Source organism: Sturnus vulgaris, chromosome 13 (genome assembly GCF_052056855.1).
Source record: "Sturnus vulgaris isolate bStuVul1 chromosome 13, bStuVul1.hap1, whole genome shotgun sequence".
Taxonomy (NCBI): domain Eukaryota; kingdom Metazoa; phylum Chordata; class Aves; order Passeriformes; family Sturnidae; genus Sturnus; species Sturnus vulgaris.
The window spans coordinates 10,667,478-10,690,552 of NC_142255.1; the positions used below are offsets into that span (position 1 = coordinate 10,667,478).

At 40.9% G+C, this 23,075-nt stretch overlaps 2 protein-coding genes across 2 annotated transcripts in view; one reads left to right on the plus strand and one right to left on the minus strand.

Moving 5' to 3' along the window:
• The window catches only part of COXFA4L3 (cytochrome c oxidase associated subunit FA4L3), a 23,628-nt gene extending 12,222 nt beyond the window's left edge, over positions 1 to 11,406 (plus strand). The window contains exon 7 of the transcript XR_015806513.1: positions 11,271 to 11,406. The gene's annotated coding sequence lies outside the window, so the exon portion shown is untranslated. The remainder of the gene's footprint in view (positions 1 to 11,270) is intronic.
• On the minus strand, positions 1,920 to 18,548 carry SLC30A4 (solute carrier family 30 member 4). The gene is made up of 7 exons (XM_014887769.2): positions 18,156 to 18,548; positions 13,187 to 13,333; positions 8,076 to 8,229; positions 7,646 to 7,856; positions 7,255 to 7,360; positions 4,871 to 5,005; positions 1,920 to 4,235 (listed from the first exon to the last, which is right to left on the minus strand). The coding sequence occupies exons 1-7, from the start codon at positions 18,544 to 18,546 to the stop codon at positions 4,081 to 4,083; spliced, it is 1,299 nt and encodes a 432-aa protein (XP_014743255.1). The 5' UTR covers positions 18,547 to 18,548; the 3' UTR covers positions 1,920 to 4,080.
• Positions 18,549 to 23,075: the final 4,527 nt, after the last annotated feature.

Consider the following 23,075-nt stretch of genomic DNA (forward strand, 5'->3'; position numbering starts at 1 on the left):
GGTGAAACTGGAAAGAGAATTAAGGGTGGGGAATGCGGAGGACATTTATATTTTTTTTTATGGTAGAATCTAGAGGCTTTCAGATTAGGTCTCTCCTGTGAATTAGCAACTTGGTTAGAAAGCTTATTTTTTTAAATCTATTGATCAAACCGGAAATTACCTTCGGGCAAAGGCAAGCCTGTATTTGAACAGCACCGTTGTTGGGGTGTGTTCCACACCTGGTGCAGTGAGAAAAGCTCCTGGTGACCCTGTAAGCAGCAGGTGCCCAGAGTGTGAGCTGGACATTTTTAATGAAACTGTGGACAGGGCAGAATGTGGCAAGAAAACAGAGAGGGAAGCTGAGAGCAGTGGCATAATGCAAAGAGCTGGTGAAACATGACAATTGAGCTACGTGTGCTCACTCCTGGAAAAACTAAATGTGTTTGGACCAACCAGCAAAAAAAAAAAGACCTTGGCAATGCCCCTTTGGATAGAGGGAAATGAGCTGGTTATTTCCAGGGGATTGTCCCCTTCCCTTGAGATCCAAGGGAACTTCTGCTCTGGACATGGATTAGTTTATGGGACTAGGAAGCTGCTGCAGTATGTACCATGTCTTTTACCCAACCACCCACATTCGTTTATTACACTCTTACAGAGGGAAATAATGCTTTAATAGCCCTGCCCTGTGCAGCATCAGTGCAGTGTCCTCATGAGATCCCACCAAAATACCTGAACAAAATCCTTGCCACTCATTACTTGATGGGTATCTTCTGGGGTTTTTGGTTCTATGTCAGAAGATTACTTTTAAATGCCAGCCTTCTGCTTTTCTGAGTCATTCTGCCACTTGGGAGTGATTCTGCAAGAAACAGCAGAAATGTACAGTAGTGAGATAATTGAAGACCAGATTCAAGTACGACATTTTAAATGGTAATTCTGCTGGTGAAGAAAGAAATGCTACTGGTAATGAAAAGACAAAATGTCAACACAATTAAAAACAAAAACCAAACCACATAATTAAGCAAGGAAAACATTCAGAAACAAAATATGTTTCTGATAATTTTCTTCTTAGGATAAGAACACTTCAGAAGGGAAGAGTGGGACGCGAGGGTTTACAGTCTACTCATATGAAAATGTTTTATTGACTCATATGAGTAGGTTGTCATCAAAACTGTATCTGTGCTTCAGAAAAGGATGGGTGACAATCACAGATTTAGAAAGGAAAAACCTTCTCCCAGTGTAGACTTTCAGAAGTGGCAGATTTTCTCGGGATTTCTTCCGTTCAGTCAGCAAGAGCATTCAGCACAGCTCTGGAAACCAGGGATACTGGTTATGGAAACCTTGCAAGTCTTTTGCTTAGAAAGAAGTCCTGTCAAGTATATGCGTTTTCATTTCAAGCAGAGGATTTGTTAGAAGGAAAAGAAGTGTAAGATTCTGTGAACTATCTTAGCCACATAAAATAATCTGGCTTGGAAAAACAGGAGACCTTATTTATAATAATGCCTCCTTTCTCTAAACTGATACTGAAAACGATCTTGAAGTATCTATAAAAACTTACTGATTCTTTTATTCTTTATTCTCATTTTGTCTTCTGTTGCCTTTTCTCTGAACTTCCAGTCTACAGACCTTGGTAACAAGGGCCCCTCAAGGGCCCTCAAGGGTGAATGTAGGGTTTCAGGAAAGTTTTGCCGGTTGCTTTATGGTGATCCTTCACCATACTTTGTCAGCTTCTACTTTCTAAAATGCAGTTATTGCATGTGAAATCACAAGTCTTAAACTGTTCTTACTAAGGACAGAGAATTAATTAATTCTATGTATAGCACCTGCAAACTGAGTTAAAGCTGTGTTCAGACATTTCAAAGCACAGCTGCCCTAAGAATCAGATTGCTGTAAGAATTCAAAGATGATGAGAGAAATACAAATAAATACTTTATAAGACAATGTGAAGTTTAATAATCGATTTAATAAAACCCACAATAAAACAACACACCTTTTTTCTTCAATTAAACAAATGTATAGTAAATTATTAAAAAACTGCAAATACAATACATGTCTACTGTACTTCAACATCTAATTACATCAACTGTAAACCCCAATTTAATTAAAACCCATTCGAGTATTAGTATGTGCAAAATACCTGTTATTTGTGGTTTTTGCCAGTAAGTTTGTAAGGATGGGATGCACATTTTCCATGAACTGTGATATGGCTTAATTAATGATAGTGTTTGTTTTGCAGCATTACCTTCCCAAGCACAGAGCTGCTTTTGAGCTGCACATGCTCCCAGGCTGTACACGAGTGTTCCCATTTCTTGCCCAAACAGATACAAACACAATCCGGTGTTATGTGCACTTTGTCCACATTCACAATGTGTTGTCAGCTTTCATCAAGAAAAATTCATCTCCCTACCTCCAAAAAGGGAAGAAAGAAGCCAAAATTGTTACCACCAAATGCAGATACAAATCAACCTGATGAAAATGTGAAGTCCTAGCAAATTTCAAAACAGACAATAGCTGAAGTATTCACAGCTGAATATCACAATAACCATAACTGGGCAAAATTTTTCCTTTCTGATCCACACAGAGAACTACTTTTCATGTCAGTGGAAGTTCTGCCTAAGATGAAAGTACATTTGAAACCAAGTTCTTCCCATCTTCTGAACTTTGTAGGTCATGTTCTTGCTGCCCTTAATTTCTTCAATGCCAATGACATCAGAAGCAGGTTAAATCTGGGCTTGTAGATGTATGATAGCTTAGTGTAAAGATTTATTATCTTGTGTACATTCAAAATACAGCATTCCACAATGAGGCCAAACAGTTCCACTTTGTGGACTCTGAGCTGTCCAGATGAATCCACGTAAATCAATGTCTTTTCAGGTAGTCTCCTCTCTGTAAATACAGAAGAGCCTTTCTGCCACTGTAGGTTGTTATGATATTGTTGTCCAACACCATTAGGTTACTGAGCTTGCCTGGATTTTGCTTTATTCATAAGCTAAGTAGTGGGAACTGCTATCACAGTGGCATTCCTGTCAGGATGCTGCCATACTGTGCTCAAAGCAAAGATGAAAAGGTCAGAGATTGTGATGGATGGAATTGTGCATCTCTAAAACTTCTGCTCCCCACTTTCCTGTTAGATGCACATATCTGTAGATTGCATTTGAGACTATTTCCATGCCAAATATCACTTCTATCATTTGACTTCTCTTTTACAAAAACAAAAAAATCATGAAAAAATTATCAATTACAGGACATTTATTAATTACAATTAGAATGCATGCTAATCAACTGGCCTTTTAACGTGAATCAAATGATGGTTTAGACATTCAAGATTATTAATAATAAATTCATCTTACAAGTCAAAACTTTGTAAAATAAATAACCTGTTTCTAATGTATAAATCCTATTCTAAAATACATTAAAGATAACTGATCACTTAAAACACTTTGGGTCCAGTGTTGGGTCTCTAGTTAAATACCAGAAGTCTGGGCAAGGATCTTCCTGTCTGGATCTCTGAATGCCCAGATTAAAGCTAACTTTCTGGTTTGGGTACAGTAAATTATATGTTTTGCAGTGTCTCCAAAGAAGAGTGTTTCCACAAGAATTCAACTTAGTGTATGTGTTAATAGTTTGAGATACTGTATGAAAATTACTATTGCAAAAATACTGAAAAATGAATTTGGGGATCATGAAATATTGTGCAACCCTGGTATGACCAGCTTGAGAGACTTTTGACTGAAATACTGAACATCTGATGCTCCGTTTGGAGTGCAGGTACTCTGTGGTATGTAATGATTAAAGGACAATATTGGACTGTAATTTGTGAGGTATCTGCAGAGCCACGTTCCAGTTTGTAAACAATAATCCAAAAACGGCTTTGTCTCAAAATCATAATAAATTGAATAAACCAGTACGACGGAGAGAGTGAAATACATGTTCTGTAGGGCAACCACTGCACTTTTTGCAGCACCAGTTCTCCTTGCTGCACGTCCCATGGTACAAATCCACGTATCAATGGTTACTATTGGATAATTTTCATTTTGCATTTATTGCTCTCAGTCTTTGACTACACAAAGTAAAGAATAAGGCAGCAGTTCCCAAAACATGAGATTAGGCACTGGAACTCTGACAACTCGCGCAGGTTTTGCTCATTTCCTGTTTGTAACTCTGAAGCTGGACAGAGCACTTGTACATTCCAAACGTGTTCAGCAGCAGTTGTCGGGCCTTGGACTGAACGTCTTCCCATTTAGATGAACTACCAGGAACTGCAAAATTAGGAAAATAATTAATAAATTCACTCCTTAAGACACCTGGACAATGCAAATGTTCTCAAACTTAGCACAGTGTCACCAGTGAGAATAATTTTTGTTCACACTCATTTATTAATTTAATATTGTTCTTGTGGTCATTGTGTACCCTATCATTTTACATCTTTCTTGATAGAACTCCATGTGTGTCTGACACTTTCCCCCCAAAACCCAGAGCTTTCTTACTAAGAACTGATATTCATAGTATAGTTAGATATCTGAATCAGCACATGTCTTGGCAAAACATTTATTTTTCATATGTTAGATTGTTCCACATTAGAACTTCATCCTTTCTTTTCCTAAACATGTAGGAAAATTTCTGAGGAGAAATTCTGTGTTGTTTTTGTTTCCCTACCCAAAGAATCTGCAATGGACATTCTGGTATGAATATATTTCATCTGCACAATTTTAATTTACACCATGTCTTTCTTGGCCAAGGTGTTCTATTCCTTGCTGTACAAAACCAGAGTTAATAGATTTTCTTTCCCCAGAATGATATTTCTTGGTTCAACTTAAATAACAATATGAAGAGGAAGTGGTGGGGTTTTCCTAAACTTGGATTTAATTTAGAATTATGCTATCCAGCAGCTTACCTAGTTGCAAGTGGACTATGGCAGTTGTTTTTCCTGCAGTGAGAGACCAAACATTTAAATCTTCTATAGAATAAACATCTTCAATTTTCATCAAGTCTTCCTTGATGCGATCCACATTTAAGTGCCTTGGAACTCCTGTGATACCAAATATGAGATAAAATTAATTCTGTCTTCTGCAAAGTCTCAGTAGCCTTTAAAATGTCACGACAGATCCCAGTGTCAAAAAAATTAGAATTTGTGCTGTTGGAATTGATTAGTGACTTCCATGTTATCAACAGAAAATAATATGGAAATGGACCTGTTAAATCCAGTATGAATACAGAGCTGTCTCAGCTGGAATCTGTCCTGTCCTGTCCAGAATCCACACTCTGGCAACAGCCAGCAGCCATTAGATCCTCTGCAATGATGTACTAAAAAAGCAAAAGGTAGCAACTCTGCTGCAGCTTCTAACCCCTAGTAACTTAGGCCAGACTCTAAGGTTAAAATCTGTTACAAAAATGCTAGGGCCTGTCTCCTGAAACTGCTCTTCAGGTACCTGGGATCTTGTTCACAGGCTACAGTGATCAATGTGCAGTGGTCAGCACAGAGGACTGTGTTTTACAGTGTGTCATCTCTGCAAATCAGAGATCAAGCCCTTTTGGTATTTTCAGCAGCAGTTCTCTAACTTACCACCACCATCCTTTATCTGTCCAAAGGGGAAAACCAAAATTTTAGATCATCAACATGGGTCAAAAACTAATACAAGTACTGAATAAACTCTCTGAGTATTTTGATTCTATAGTAGCTTTTATGGCTTATCTTCTACTGGAGTTTATGTATACTATGAGTTCAGCCACTTGCTTCTCAAATTTCTTCAGACTTTTTGCATGACTTCTCTGAACATGTTGCCTTACTGTCTATTAAATTACTTTAGTTCCAGTACTACCTCTTTTGAAAGTTCAGTGTCTAGGACTGTCTCACATGAAACAGAATTTTCCTTAGAGTGGAGACCATCAAAAACTATTTAGCTGATAAATAACTAGCTAACTGTCTGGTATTTGTACAGCTTTTTTCCAGGAGAAATGGACCTAAATTCTCATATCTATGTCATACTTGTGATGGGCTTCCATTCTGCCTCATAAATCTTTATTAAAAGCTAGAATCTCATTGCTTGTGTTGGATAGATATTTAATTTTTAATTTAGCATTAGTATAATGAGGAAACTGAAGTTAACACCAAAAATTGATACAATTTCAAGGGCCTTGATGTTGCAGCAGCAGTTTCCAGTATAAATGCAAGACCACTCTCTGGAGATCCTGAATTTGAGTTGGAAAAGTTCCTTATCATGTATAAAGCCCACATCATCACTTTTAATGACATCATTAATATAGAGATTTTTATGACAACTGGGATACCTATGCAAACAGCTACAACTCAAAATATCTGGAATATGATACTTCTTAGTTTGTCTTATCTGTTTTCTTCAGCTAAATCAAAAACTCTCAATTAGCTCTGGAACTAATTGAGAGTTTTTCAGCAAATTTCATAATTTTTGCCTTCTCAGTGGACTTCTGCTTTGTTGGATTTTTTTTTCATCTTAACGGACAGCAAAAGCACTTGACTGAAGATTCTTAGGTTTCTGATTTAACCTCATAACATAATAAAAGTAAAGTCAATGACAATTCACATGAGACAGTTAGGAATGTGAAGTTAAAACCTAGGATTTTTCTCCCAGCCCTAACATTTTCACTTTATAAAGTAATAGTACTAGATTGAGCAGTAATAGTTGGCATGTAAGCTGTGATAAAGCAAAGGCTATTGCTGACATGCTTCCCTCCATGTCACACAAGGCAAGATCCTTCAGCCCATGTTCAGCTCTCTTCCCCTTTCTTTTCTGCATTTTACACCACTCTTAACTGGCAGCTTCCCCTATGGGAACACTGGATACACACAATTAATACAAAAGCAGTTCTGGGAAAGGGGAAGACAGGACAGGCATGAAACCACGTGTCCAGCCATTTGCCTATGCTTGGTGCCTCCTTTTACCTGCATTCACATTCACTTTAACTGTAAAGTAATAGAAGTGAGGGTGGAGAACTGAATCTGGGCAAATGTTCACTTGATTTAGCTGGAGTCACTGCAGACACACAAGGAAGTTCTGTACATTTCACTTCTACATCTCCTGATGGTAAAGAGTGTGCAGACATAGGACTTGTGTTGCTCTGGCCACAGTCAAAGACACGTAAAAACTGCTGCAATTTAGAGGAGCCATAAAGAACCACCAGACTAAAGCAGCACCAAGACAGACAGGTCTCCAGGTACAATCCACACAGAGATGGGGATCATGACGTCAAGAAAACTGGTATTTTCCATGTAAAGTACTGCAGATTGGGCACAGATCTTACCTTCCAGAATAATAACTCCTGTGTCACACAGAATCCGAATTGTTGTAAAAACCACCAGTATGGAAAATACATATGTACATATAGGATCAGCAATCTTGTATTCTGGCTGCAAAGGGAAATTTCACAATGTCAAAGGATGGATGAAAACAAGATCACTTACAAAAATGTGACTCAGAAAAAAATGCTTACTTCTAGCTACAAGTCTCATGCATTTATTTTTTTTAATAGTTAAAATACATGTAGTAGAGACAGTTTTGCTTATTTTGCATGATGTATGAAGCTTATAATAAAATATCATAAAAAAGGTACTTTTAGTAACTTATAAAAACAGGCCCCTTTTGATTTTAATCACAGGAGCTGAAATGCCAAGAATTCCCTGTACCTTCCTCACCTTAAAGCGGATGATGTAGGCAGCCACGAGCACCCCAATGCTCTGTACCAGGTCCCCCAGGGCATGGACAAACGCTGCTCTCACGGCCAGGCTGCTGCTGTGTCCATGGCTGCTGCCCTGGCCTGAGCTTGGAGAGTTTGCCTGAGGAACGTGGGAGTGGGAATGGGAGTGGGAGTGAAGATGGCCAGATTGATTCAGCAAAAATCCCATTCTGGAAGTGAAAGAAGAGAAAGAAACAGGCTTTTGGATTTGTTGGATGAGGAGGATTTGTTTCAAATAATCGAAAAAATAATATTCAGTGTAATTTCTTATTTATGAAAATTAAGAGGTACAGCAAAATTACATCCCGTGACAAAGTTACAGGCCATGAATGAATTAGTAGCTTATTGAGAAATAAATTTATGAATGTTAAAGGAGAGAGAGATCTTACATTAAGTTAACTGCAACACCGACGGCTGCTGTGATGAGCATGATATCACCATTTATTTCATAGTCCATATGGATGGTTCTCTGAACAGCCTCATACAAGAGGAATGCCATAAGGATATAGACCAGCAGTACACTAATGATGGCTGACAGTACTTCTGCAAACAGAAAGGAAAAAACATTATAAAAATGTGTCTCACATCTATTTCTATTTCCAAATTAGAATGTGGGCAGGGCCTTGTTTTAACTACTTTATCCATATCATACCTAATATAAACTAACAAGTTGTGTGGCAAATAAAACTTGTAAAACAGGATCCACCAACTGACTTTGTTCTAATCTACTCCTTCACATGTCCCTGTCATCAGTATATACCTCAAATTATGTTTTCTCTGAAAAGTTCTGCACAGGTGATGATCCTGGCTTCTTCAAATAACCCAGAACATTTGCCTGAGAAGTCACAGGCAAAGGCCCTGTCCAGGGGTGAGGAGGACAGGTGATCTCAAACATTACCAGCCTACCCACAAATAAGGAAACCTTGATTTTAAGTGTCCAGAGTATTAGCTGAGTTTAGAAAATATTTTTATACATCCTTTTGTATTTAGGATGGAGAAGAAATTATAAAAAGATAAAGAAAGCAAACAGTACAAAATCAGCACACGTGATACTTTTAATCTCCTTGACATATGTGTTCATAAATGTTATCTGAGGCAGACTTCAGCTACAAAGGCTTGCTTAATATAAGTTTCTGTATTGCTGTGATATGCTGTTCTAACATTATTTAATACTTACCAAATATTATTTCACAAAAGTAAGAGCATTGTGACCATTATTTTGGCATAGGAATTTTATCTGATCAGCAGGGACTTTCAAAAGGAAACATATATCTAAATAGAGATAAAAATTAGAAAATTAATAAAAACTAGTATTTCATTGTCTTGTACTTTTTGCTGCCATTTACATCTGTGGCAAGTGGTTACAGTTCTCTACAAAGTTCCTGCTGTTCAGATGGGAGGTAAACAGGGCTGAGTATTTCATAGGTCAGGACTTTTGTCTCTTTGGGTACTGCTGCCTCAGTACCCAAGTCATGAAATTGTGCTGGTAGTAGCACAAACCTGAGAAGGATGAGTCCACACTACAGTTTTAAGGTCCTACTATAAAGAAAATAGCTATTTCCAAATGGGCCAATAGATTGCTTTTATCATAAACGTACTTTTACCCTCTAGCTTCATATTCTGAAAATTATCACCCTGCAGCAGCTGAAACCTAAAAAAAAAAAAAAAAAAACAAAAAAAAGCAACACAGCTGGCAGACAAAACATTAGCCCAGTTAAAGACTGTCTCAGTTATAAGCAAGTTAATATAGGGCTTTACAAAAAGCCCTGGGAAAACCTTAATGCTCGCTCCATTGTATTGCATATAAATCTGCAGCCATGCCTGAGTAATCTGTAATCATTATGCATAATGCTCATTACTGTCACTTGCCAGATGGATCACTGGGATCTCAGCCTTCCTCTGTGAACTCAAAGATCAGAGGTGGAATTAATTTACTTGGAATTGTAATGGTTGTTCTTCCCCCTAGTTCCACACATGTTGCCCTGATTTATTCCCCAGTAAGGGCAAAACTCTCCCTTTGGCTATAGCATAGCTCTAAGAACACTCATCTGAGAATTGCCTCTCTTATTCCTCTGCTTTGAATCTGTCAGCCTGCAGTACAACTTGGGTTACTGCATATGTCTTTTCTAACACAGAAGTGTTCTAATTTTATTTACTGAGTATTACAGAAAAAAGCCCATGCAGCTATATCAGCATTTTAATGTCACCAGAATCAGTTGATCCATGCACTGAATTATTAACATCATTATGGGAGAAGGAACTCACACCAACATATTCAGCTGCTGGGTAGTGTGTAAATGGATGAGGAACAGCATTACCAGGCAGTAACAAGGCTCTGAAAGGCAACTGGCATAATCTAAGATGATTTCAGAGCAACTTGAAAATCCTGGAAATATCCAGAAAAATGGAAGTGATCTTTATGAAGCTGGCAGATTAATCAGGACAACAGTCTTAAAAATACACAATACATTGCTTAGAAGGTTTTGCAGAATGCTTTTTTAAAAACTTGTGAAGCCACAGCATATTAGCATTTACCAGAGAAATAATATAGTGTGCTTTTACAATCTAAACCCATATTTTCTGCAATGGAAACCAGTGTTTTCCTGGCAGTTTCTTCCACAGTCACTGTCATGTCAGCATTGTAGATTTGTGCTGAGATCTTTCACTTCTTGTGAAATGAACTGTGCGTGGTCTCAGTGGACTGTCTGATTCTGTCATTACTAACATTGTCTCTGCAGCAATGGATCAGTGCCAGGTTCCATATCTATGCTTAAATCTGCTCAGTGTCTTGCTGAAAGGGAGGTATCTGCACTTGGTGGTGAAACTGAACTATTTTTGGCTTCAAGAATTTAATTCTTTTTTGACATGACTGCAATTGCCATTATTTTGTCTTCACTTTTCTAACCCATTCCTGAATCTGTCAGCTGCTTTTTCACAACTGAAAATGGAATAAAAGTGAAGATGGAACTTATATATTATGTATTCAAAGATAATTCAAATAAATGAAAATTAGTGCTAACTTCCTTCTGGAATTTGACTGGACAACTACCAGGTCTGTTGCTTTTACAAAGCAATGTTTATGGGAATAAGTTTGAAAATTCATCATTCTGCAAACAAAAATGGTAACAAGTACCAGAAAAGTTGTGCATTAGAACATTTTCATGCCTACTGAATGTATGGATGATCTTAAAACTTAATGAAGAGCAGGTCAGCAGCTTTAAACAAATTCTCCACATCTTTTTCTGTGACAGATACCCAATCTGTACCCTACATTTAACATCCTGACACATTTTATTTGTTGATATTATTTGCTGACAAGCTTCTTATATATATGTTACTTGGAAAACTGTGTTACAACGAGGATATACCCTAGAAACTGCTTTGTTCCATTGCCAGCATTCACTGATGTGTGAAACTGAACCCTCAGGCCACGGCATTCAGACTAGGTGCCTAAAATCAGGCAAATCAATTTCACAAATATGATTTTTAGAAAGACTGTGTGCAGTAATTTTGCAGTAATCCCATCTTCTGTACTTCAGAGGTCCCTGGCAAGGCCTTGACTCACTTCCCCTTCCTTCCTGCAGCACAGAAACCCTTCTATCCAGCCCCAGGCTCTCCTCCTCCTCCTCCTCCAGAGCTGCACTGCTGCTACTCATGCAGGATGGTTGAAGTAAAAAGGAAGCCCTGGAAACTGTGTAGTCCTGCTCAAAGGAGGGTCAGCTACAGTGGGGTGCTCAGGGCTGCTTCCAGGTGGGTTTCATGTGTTTCCAACTGAGGACACTCCACAGCCTGCTCTGTCTTTCACCAACTGCTCGCACTGGGAGCAGAAAAGGAGGAGCAACTGTTGCAGAACTGAGAGGCTCCTCCCTGTAGCTGCTCCTAGGGAGAAGGGCAGAACAGACTGATTTTATGGGCCACATCTGGCCCATGGACCACAACTGGATCAGTCTAGCTAGTATCTGACTAGTATTTTCCCTGGCAGTAAACCGGAAAGAAAAAAAATATAGAAAATGAGATGGCAGGAATCCTCAGGAATTTCTTCTTTCACATTAATTGAAAAATCTGTGAAGATTTACAGAACTGAGTAAGATTTTAATTGTTAAGTAAGTTTCTTTGATTTTTCTTAAGATAAACCCGTTTTAAGCTAGGCCATGGCATGTTGAAGGTATGTGCTATTTGGTTTTATAAACGTTACAAAGAATATAAACTACCCAAATTATTTTGAAATAGGGTTTAAGTATGTATAAATGCTAACAAACATCCTTCTGGAGAGTATGAGCAAATGCCAGGGGCATACCTGCAAGGTCAGGTTTCAGTATCAGAGGAGCTCCTATCACAAAATTAAAACTTCATGAAAGAAAAGTTGGTAATGGGAAATGCTGGCATTGCTAATGCTTTCTTGCTAGAGCCCCAAAGAGCTTAGCTAGTGTACAGAGTTATGCATTCATGCACTAGTGACTAACTGATGACAAATGACAAGGAGTGATGGAGTTGTTGAATTCTACTGCTGTTCTAGCAGCCAAAATAAGAATTGCAAATACTTACTACACAAGAATGAAACTCCTTGAAAAATGCATGCTATAGAGTGTTACAGAAAACAGGTAGAAAACTGGGACACTACAAATTATCTATTTCATGAAAAAGATACTTTGAAGTTTTTGCTAAAATGTCTATAGACCTGCAGCTGTATATTATATCCAGTTAGCAACCAAATGAAAACACCCTTTATCATCATTAAATTTCCAAACATGAAGTAATAAATCCTGAAAATATTCTGCCAAAGGTTAGTCCATAATTCTGTTTATACTTCTTTTTAGATACACCTAAACTGGACAGAGGTTAAATAACTTGCTGTATTTTGCAAACCATGGGGCATTTTGACCTCAGCTTTCTGTGGTTTGGGGAATGCAAGAGGAATACTGATTTAAAGGACTTCTGGCAGGGCAGAGCTCTCTAATAATATGTTCTACATAACTTCTTAGTTGTGGATTAAAATGTAATTTTTCACATTGAATAGGACCTTTCTTCAGTATCACAATTCTGCTGAAGTCAACAAGATTTCGTAAATCCTGGGCACTGGCAATAATCTGTTGTGAACAACGGGCTGGCATGCACAGCTCCTGCACCAACAATGTCACCGTGAATTCTATTGCCCAGCCTTCCTCTTCAAGAAGGAAGATGAATCGAGCATTCAGAATTTAACTCTGAATATGCCAAGTGCCAGTTCCACAGAGATGGAGAGACTTGTCCTGCTCCCAGTCAATGAAATTCTGCCATCAAACTTTTGGCCAAGTTTGGTTTTTTGTTTTTTTAATCTATTCCCTTGTGGCAATACAACCTATGCAGTTTATCCCCAATGGCCAGTGAAAGGACAGTCAGTTAAAGCAACTCTTAGGTTTGTTGCTACTTTCTTTCTAGCTACCTGTTCTTCTAGATTTAGGTGTCCTTTACAGTTGATGCTTAAAATACTCTTTAATAGCAAAATCTGATCGCTCCATACCTAAGCGATGAAATCCAAAAGTGAACCTCTTTGTCGGAGATTTTGCAGACAGCCAGAGAGCGAGGAGGGTCAAAATAATTCCACTAAGGTCAGTTAGCATGTGAAGTGCATCTGTCATAATTGCAAGACTGTTAGCAACATAGCCACCTGAAAACATAATAGGAAAAGTCAGGACACATGACATTTTTAATTATTTTGCATAATATCCTCTTGCATAGCTTACAGTTATTTCCTTTCAGAATAGTGCAGTAAGTACATGAGAGCCCTTCTTATACTCACTAAACATGGATGGGGTTTGCCACTACAAGCAAAATGCCATGCTATAATTTAAAGCTACCACAGTTAAAAGTGCAGTCAAGTGTGCTTTCCATTAAGAATAACATAGAAAGGATTCACTCCTGTTGTTCTAACAGAGACTACTTGCATCATAATGTTTGCAAGATCAGGTCCAAAACAATTTTGTATCTTTTCTCTACATAATACAGCACATGTATTTAATCAACTGATTCTTTTGTTAAACTGTATCTGTTAAACACTGACATTACAGAACAGGAACAGAACTCCAAAGACTCAACGACCGGGAAACTTTCCCTGTCCCCTTTTTATTTTTATTACATTATCTTTTAACCTTAATTATTCCCCATCCTGGCAGGAATTTGTAAGTTCTGGCAATATCTATTGCAGACACTGACTTTCACTCGTACAGCATTTTTCTTTGTTATTTATTACCATAATTTCTTCTTGTAATAATGAGCTGCATTGAGACAAATAACCTGAGATCAAAGGTTAATGTCTTTGTTCCAATTCAATTGCTAGTGCTACTATTAGATGAATGAGAGATTTAAACAATGCACCTCTCGCTTAAGTATCCCTTATACAAAGGAGAATCAAGGACAAGCGTGTTGTCCCCCATATGCTTGAAGGTAAGATCACATCTTCAGTGTCAGCTCAGTTATGATTTGGTTTCTCTTTTTACCTTGGGATTGCCATGCAGCCTGTAAATTGTACTGCAAAGCGTGCAGCTGGTGTGCCATTTGGCAGGCTTCAGGCTCCAGCTAACATTTCAAATCAAGAAATCTTCGTATACAATTAAAATTGTCTTAGTGAAGAGGCTGACAAGAAGAAATAGCGAAGGGGAATTCACAACTGGCTGACTGCTTTTAGGACTGGTCATAAAACCTGTGTGTGTGGCTGCAGGTGTTTTTATGTACACACCTGCAGCCAGAGCTACTCTCTCCCCCCCAGCCAAGCACGGAGCACAGCAGTACTGCAGTACTGTTTGTGCTGTGGGCAACTACCAAATGCACTACATTTCAAACACCTCCTTTCCTCCAGCCCCTTTCTTCAGTTGTTCAGAACTTTCTATGTCAAATTCTTCTGAGGCTGAAATTCTTCAAAAGGCCATTGCAGCTCAAAAACAATGAGTTTTTAAGATTTAGCAATTCAGCAGCTTTTTGAGTAAAATGAGTTATGCCTTTCCTTTCTGAATTAATTTGTGTTCTCCCATAATTTAGAAAGAAATTATTTAGAAAGTGCAACTCAGCCTCTTTTACAGTCAACCATGAAGGAACAATAATTTATATATAAGGACATTTAGTTCAGCAGTTTACATATATCATTACTTACAGTATATATGTTGATTCGTATGTATTATTTTGAGAATCACTTCAGTCCAAGAAAAGGCAATTCCACTTCAGCTAGCCTCTCACTTTTAAAGATTTTCAAAATAAAATTATAAGGAAGGAATTCAGATACTGAAGTTAAACGTAATGCAGCATGTGGATTAAGAAAACACAACTGCCATTTACAAAATCCTGAAATCAAAGGTTCTCTGTTTCTAAAGGTATCAGTTCATCACTTGGTTAAAGGTACTGCCTAGGGGCAGTTTAAATACAACTGGCAACTTGGAAAAAAAGACATCTATAACCTTTACAAATAGACAGCTTGATGGCTCACCACTGTTTTCAGTGACCCATGAAGGAGAGCAGTTCTCCTCATGGGTGATCAATTAGAAATCTCTAAACATAGCTGAAAACATCAAAAGCCTGTCAGAAAAGCTAACTAGCACTTGCAATATGTTTTTCATTTCTTGATACACAATGGTTTTCCCAAAGTGTAAATTGTTATCTGACTGTTCATCAAATTAAACAACAAACTCTTGAGATAGGCTGGAGTAATGAGTTTGGAAAAATATGCCAATCAAGATTTCACAAAAAAACCTGCTGAAACAAGATTTCCTTCATCTTGACATTGGTAAGAGATATCAGAAAGATTTTTACTGAAAAAAATAATTGATAGAGACTTCTGCCTTTTTTTCAGAAACTCAAATCTATCAAAGATCATAGACGTCAGTTAAAATATCCTGTATGACAGGAGTTTCCCAAATATCTGAGCTTCAGATCAATTCATAAAGTTTGGAAATTTGAAACCAACCAAAGACAACACAGTACAGGGCTGGAATGAAATAAATTAAACAGGTGGGGCACTGACCCAGGACTTGGGGGCTGTATCTCTAATTACTCTTCTGCTGATAACTACTTGCCCTGTGACAAGTCATTCAGGTCAAGATCCACAGAATTACAGAGATATCAAAACCCTCTATTTATTCTCTGTGGAAGATGGATACCTGAATATTTGATGGGTCTGGCCCTCAGTGCTCTCTGATTCTGTGCCCAAAGTATGAAATATGGCTGGAAACAGCACACCCAGACGTGAGGAGGACAAGTCCACAGTACAGCACTAACACTCTGTACAGACAAATCCAGCCTGCTCAAGTCCTGACTGCACGGGAAGAACAACAGATGATGTGACAGTGATGAGAGTATTTTTACTCTCAACATCTATTATTTCTAGAGCTCTCCCTGCATTAGCTATGGAGAGGTCTCCAACAGCATGAATTGGATCCAAAGTACCAAAGAGAAATGCTCCTAGTGACTTGAGCATCAACCTGCCAACAGCTCAGACATTATTCAGAAAGAGGCCCTTCAGATGAACTAAATTGTGTACATCAGAACTCTGATACAAATACAGTCAACTAACATCACTCTCATGTTAATGGATGTCTAAGCCTAAAATACAACACTATTGCTTATCAAATTTACCTGAGTTCATGCTGAACCAAAATCTCAGCCAGAGAAAAAACATGGAGCCAGGGGGTAAATGGTGGCATTCAGCCAAATCCCAACAGGTTTGACACATAGTGCCTTAGCCATAATAAACTGATGTATTGTGGCCATGTTATTAATGACCAGCCACACACTGAGACATGCTGAAAGGCAAAACTACTTTTTTCCATTAACCCACATTCCTGAAATAAGGCCCCAAATAAAACTGGTGCAGACACAGTCAATATTCTGGTCTCTCTGAAAAACAGAACATTTCTTCTAGGGGGTTTTTTCCCCTACATCTGTGGGACAAACTGCATTAGTTATCCTCCAGCAATTATTTCACTCCCTCTCCATCTTGCACACATTAGTCTTAAAAACGTAATTCACAGCTGTCCTAGAAAAAGCATCCAAGAGTATGAGCTCGCTTCACACACGTACTCAATTGACTCAGTTTGCACAAGTCAGGAGGAAGATGTAGGTCCCATGCTACTGTTCTTCACTTCCAGAAAGTTTTTATGATTTGAATTTTTGTGTGTGTGTGTGTTTGAATTATGGCAAGTAATTAATCTGATTAGCTCTGATTCAGACTTGAATGTTGAAATTTAAGAAACTGAAAACCAATTAATTGCTAGGGAGAGACCTGGCTCAACATACATGTATCAATGTACTGGCACTGTGTAGTTCTCCCCACAACTCCAAATCAGGGGACAGTGGAGTAAAGCATTAAAACATTTTGCAGGAGGCTGAGTCACACCCAGGAGACACTTGCACTGCATGGCATGGATGTATCCAAAATACAAATAGTAACAGGACACAGTAAGTGAACAGAGATTAAAAGATAAATACTGAACTTTGTAAAAATGACTAGACAATGGCAAAGGCATAACATTTAACAGCTAATCTATGCATCTCAGGGACACTCACATTTTATTTCAATTCTACTCTGCTATAGCCTATTCGATAAAGCACAGTTGTTGAGTACAGACTGGTGTATAATGCACAGGTTCTCCTCGTCCTGCACAGCACAGCTGTTAGGAGGGAGCAATAAAAGCTGAACTTGAGCAATAGTTTTATTCTTCTGACCAACAATCAGCTGCTTATATAGGAGCTCATTTTCAGGTAAAACCCCACTATACTTCTGCAAGGACTAACAAACAAAAACCACAAATAATTTAATGCAACTACTTGGTACTTTGATATGTTGGGGCGAGAAGTGTTAAAATAACTATCACTTTAAATTACTGTGCTCATACGATTTATGTCTGCATGGAGCACGCTAGTCCAGAGCACAGTAGGACATGAAGAAGTTCTCAAGGGAGTGATGTCTTCACTGGATTGCCATTGATAGCTTAGGACTTGTCTTCACTTCTAAGTAATTGTGTGTATTGCTGTATCTGGTGAATAAGGACAAATACCCCTCAGTATTATTTTCATTATTATGGTAAATGTCACATTTGAAACTGTATTTTCTATTTATTCTCTTGTTGCAAACACAGCAAGACTTTATGGCCGTGGATTAAAAAATATTGCAATTGAAATTGTTCATGCCACTTTGCCTTTGTTAAAAACACCTTAAAAACTTACAAGGAGCAATCAAAATCCATTAGACAAAGAAAAATTTGTATACTTTATTCCATTTCAGGGAATTAATGAGAAATTCAGGTAAGAGAAGTTGCAAATTCTTTCATGGAAAATACAAGTGGACTTTATTCCCTCTCACCCTCTGCACGTGCAGCTCATCTCTCTGTTCTTTCTAAAGGACTGATGGTTTCTGTCAAAAAATACTCAAAGCCAAGGCCAGAGCAGCCTAACAGGCTGTGAGGCACCGTGCGGAGGGACGGCACAGAAGGCCCCCGACTCACCTATGAGCTCCCCCGTCATGAACAGGAGGTATAGGAGGGCAGCGAGCGTCAGCCGCTTCTTCACCTTCCTCTGCTTGGAGCGCTCCCGCCGGCTGCTGCAGCCGCTGCAGGGGTCCGGCCGGCCGGCCCGGGCGCTGCGCAGGGCGATGTCCCGGTCCAGCAGGGACTCGTCGTCAGACGGCAGCCCCGGGGACGCCCCGTTCACCGGAGTCTCCGGGGCCGCCTCCGAGCCGTCGTCCGCCACCACCACGCGCAGCTTGTTAAACCTGGGGAAGTCCTCGTCCCCCACCTCGTCCGAGAAGTCAAAGGCACTGGAGTCGTTCAGGAACAGAGGGTCCTCGCTTCTCCCTAGCAGGGACTTGATGCTCGTCCAGAGCCCGGCCCCAGCCATAGCGGCAGCGCTCGGGGGCCTCGCCGGGCGCGGCCGACCCGCCGCGGGTGGCTCCGCTGGCGCAGCTGTGCCCTCGCAGGCGGCGCCCAGACCGCTCGTCGTCCCGTCAGGGCATGTCCCCTACATCGCCCCTCCGGGCCCCGCGCAGGCCGGACGGAACGCGGCGCGGGGTTCCGCCGCGGAGCGCCCCGGCACCGCCGGCCCTCAGCGCCGCCTCCGCGCCGGGCACCGCGCCGCGAGGCGCTGTCACCGCCGAAGTCCCGGTCACCCCGCGCAGCGCTCAGCCGGCACAGCCCCGGTCACGCCGCGGCCGGGCAGGCGGCGCCCGGCGCGGGGCCGCCTCCCTGCCGGCGCAGGGGGAGCGCCGCCGCCGCCGCCATGCGCGTCACATCCCTCCGCTCCGCGCACCGCCGCGGGCGGGCAGCGCGCCTCCTCCGCAACCCCTGCGCGCTCCCGGGGCCGCCCCGCGCACGGCGGCGGCTGCAGTCGGCGGGAGTCGCGTCCCCTGCGCGCCCGCGGACCCCGCCGGCACCGCGCCTGCGCCGTCCGCCCGGGACGGCCGCGGGTTCGAGTCCCGCTGCCGCCGTCTCGCCGCGCCCGCGCTGCCCGCGATGCGGCGAAATCGCGCTGCGGGGCTCAGGGCATAGGGGCCCGCCCGGTGTCCCCCTCGCGTCCCTCGGCGTGGCCTGAGGGTCTGCTCCCGTCCCTCTGTGCGGTCGTGTTCACTGGGTAAATGGCGTGCGAGGTAGAGGCTAAGAACTGCCAAAGCCATACAATGCAGGTATGGTGGTCCGTGATAGACAGAAAGCTGTGTTCAGTACGCTGGAAGCCTGAACTGCATCGTTCCGTGCTCTGGCTTCAGATTTTGAAAGGCAGAAGTTTGCATTGTGTTGCTTTTCTCTTCTGTCACGGCACAGCTCTTTACACTAACTCTGTTAAGGCAGAGTTGTACGAAGTTTCATACGCCTTTCTGAACATTCCTTAAAGGATGTAAGGAGAAACAAACCTCAGAGACCTTGCTGTTGTATAATTCCTTTCATAACTGTGCTCTAATATAAGAGTAATTAGATTTTTGCCTTTATTAATTTTTCTGAGAGGTTATTCCCGCTCCTCATTGGTCTGAGTACTAGAAATTTTCTTCTGAGTTTCAGCCTACACGTGCCTACATATGGCCAAATTGTATTACTGTACTCAGTTCGCTAAGCTATAAACACTTCTGGGAAATCATGCCTGTCAGAGAGAAGGTACATATATATATATATCTTGGCTTTTTACTTAGTTGAAGGAATTGACCAAGATTGGAGAGTTGTACAGAAGTGCAGGATTTTGGAGAAGGGCACTCTTTTTCTGGTCAAGGGCTGACAGATTCTGGCAGCCATCAGAGCAGTGGTGCAGGACATGGAGTGAGCCCCTTGGAACAGGCCCTGTGGGATGGGAGTCCTCTGGTAAACTGGCCTTGGGTGGAGGTTGGTTATTGTTGTTCTCTCAATGATGTCCAAAAATAGACAGTGTGACCCTTTATCTGAGCTCCTTTGCCACTTTACAATGTGGCTGTTTCCCTGAGCATGTAATCTCACATTATTTTTCTTCAAGTGGCTAAAGTGGTGCCATCTCCTGTCCTTTCACCCACATCATAATTACCCCAGCATTATTACCAGTACAATTGTGCAGGAGCCAGACAATGAACTGAATCCCTGAAATGGGTCAGAATTAGACAATGCATATTGGGAGGGTTTTGGATATATTTGTATGTGTAACTGAGACTGCTTCCTTGGTCTCTACTCGCACAGACATCCGTATGACAACAGGGGAGCAGTGAACAGTGTGGGAGTTAGAATGAGCAGCCAAGGATGGGAACCAGTTAAGCCGGCCTTGCTGCCTAGGGAAGTGCTCCCAGCTGTGTTCCAGTTCACCCATTTTTAATGTTTTGTTCTCTCTGGGTGATTTAACTCACTCTGTGTTTCAAGAGTTTCACGACTTGTACCAGCACAAGTGAATGATGACACACAGACGTGAGCAGCCAAGCTCCAGGAGCCACCAGAATTGCTTTTAAAACTGTCTTAAAATGTTGGACTTTACACTAGAGCTTTGCCACTTCTACAGGAACAGAAACTTCCAGCACTGAGGAAGGGTATTTAGCTGGGAGGAAACACACTAAACCAGTGCACCAAGGTTTGCCAACTCACTTTTTACTGAATAACTAAGACCAGAAGTGTTGTCAAGTCAAGAACCAGCTCATACATTGGTAAGATGAGCCTCTGTTGAACAGAACTGTTTGTACCAGCCTGCTATGCTCAATTTCTTTATTGTTACAGCCAAGGCTCTACTCTTTCTTTGTCTCATTTACTTAACAAGGACAGAGAGTCTCTAAGAGGTTACCTATTAATGTGAAGTATTTCCTTTCCATGTTGTCATCCTTGAAGTCATGTGACACCTCCAAAGCTAATAGTTCAAAACATCTTTTTTGCTATAAAACTCAAGCTAACTTAACTCCATTTTCACTCACATTTCTAGAGTGGAGCACGATTAACACATACATAACTGCTTAAATTAGTTTCAACAATAAAATCCTAAATGCAAATGTGTCAGTGTTCCATTAAAGGTTTCTCAACACGGTTGCTACAACATAAAATTAAAATGAACACGATTATGTGGTGTTAACAGTATTACATACAAAGGCACTTTGGAAATAGTTCCTGTGAAACAGAGGACATTTTGCAGAAGAAAAGGACATGGAAAGTTTTCTATCATTCTTTTTTTTGGAACATTTGGGTTGACAAACAGTTAAATTTTAATTTGTCTAGAAAACCAGAGAGCAGTTTTCTATTCCAATCCGAAGTCTATTTCTGCAAGACGTGGGAAGGCCTGGAACAGGCAAAGCAGGAGCACAAATCTGAAACTCCTACATCTCGAGACTATTTCAGAGTCATTATCTCACTTCTTCTTACTAGAAATTCCATCTGGAAACTGAGAAGTCTTTCCCAATGAAGCTTTCAACAAAAGTTGTGGGTTTTCCCCCCTACAAAAAGAAACTTTTATGTAAAATTGCTAACCAGTTGGACTTAAGAATTTGAGTCTGAGTTAATTAACAACTTCCTCTTGTTGCTTCTTTAAAAAAGCAGAAAGATGGGTAAGTTTTTAATATAATGATGGAATAGTGACATAATTGTGAGCAAAAGTTAATTAGAATATATATGAAGAAAAATGCAAATTAATTTGCAACAATCTTGCTGTTAGAAATGTTCGATTTAAGGTTGACAGATTGTGGACACACACATTTAGAGAGCTAGGGAATTACAGCTTTGAAATTTTTTTTCAGGCCTGGATTTCTCCTGACTCTCAGCTCCATGCCCAGGCTGACAAGCTGACTACAGCTTCAGTCAGGGAGGAAGTTTCCCAGGGTGATAAAAAACAGAGTGGAATTCATAATAAAGATTAACACCTGGTGTCTTTCCCGTGGGATACATCCGAGGTACTGTCCCAAGGATGTTTTTATCAATTGTCCAATGAACTACTGTCCTGTCCTGGCTGCACGTAACACACTTTAAATACGGGATGTCCGTACAATAAAGTTGGCCTTTTTTCCCCAAAGAGGTCCGTGTGTGTTGCTTTCTCTCTCTTTGCAGCGCAGTAACAAGGGATCACCTCAAAATCCTCTTTTTTTGCCTTGATCTATTTCTGAAGAGCTCTAAGGGGACTGCCTGAATCTAATTTAATCTTTAAGGTTTGGGGATATATTAAAATATTGCATTTAAAAAACTTTCTGAGTGGTCCTTCATTAGTTTCTTTCTATAGTTGCACTTGCATTTCCGGAAAATACCTTTATAAGTAAAAGAGGAAAAAAATTATAGATCCTACCATACCATGAAAAAATGCTTTTTCATTAAAGAATATATATAGTTGCAAGTTGGTTAGAGCAGGGTGCTAAAACCAAGGTGGCAGTTTAATCCCCATATGGGCCATTCACTTAAGAGCTGGACTTAATGACCCCTCCAATTCAGAATATTCTATGATTCTGTGTGAAGTTATTACTGCTCGTGCAGACTGTCGGGGGAGATGCAGAGACAGACGAATACACAAAAACTAGTTATGTATTTCCCAAGAAACAAAAGCTGCAAGTAAAGTCTGCGCTGTTTCTGCGAATACAAATCTCTAAAATATAAGAGCAAGGATGTCCCTAAGAAAGGGCACCTGCGGTGATTTTAGTTGTGTCCTGCCGCAGCGGCAGAGCTCCCTGGCTGCGCTGTGCTGCTCCCGCCCGGCAGCCGCTGTTCCCGCACGCTGGGACGGGGCCATCGCACCTGCGCTTGGCCAGGGCCCCGCTCCACAGCGCGGTCGGAACTCCGCACATCGAGGCTGCTCCCGGGGCCGGGCGGCTTCCGAGTGCTCCGGGCGAGTCAGGCAGGCCCGGGGAGCGGAGGAGAGCGGCAGGAAGCACGGCCCGACACCGACACCGTCACGGTGCCGGCGGGGGCCCGGCCCGGTGTCAGGCTCGTCCCTCAGCGGCACCATCGTCACTGGCGCGTCAC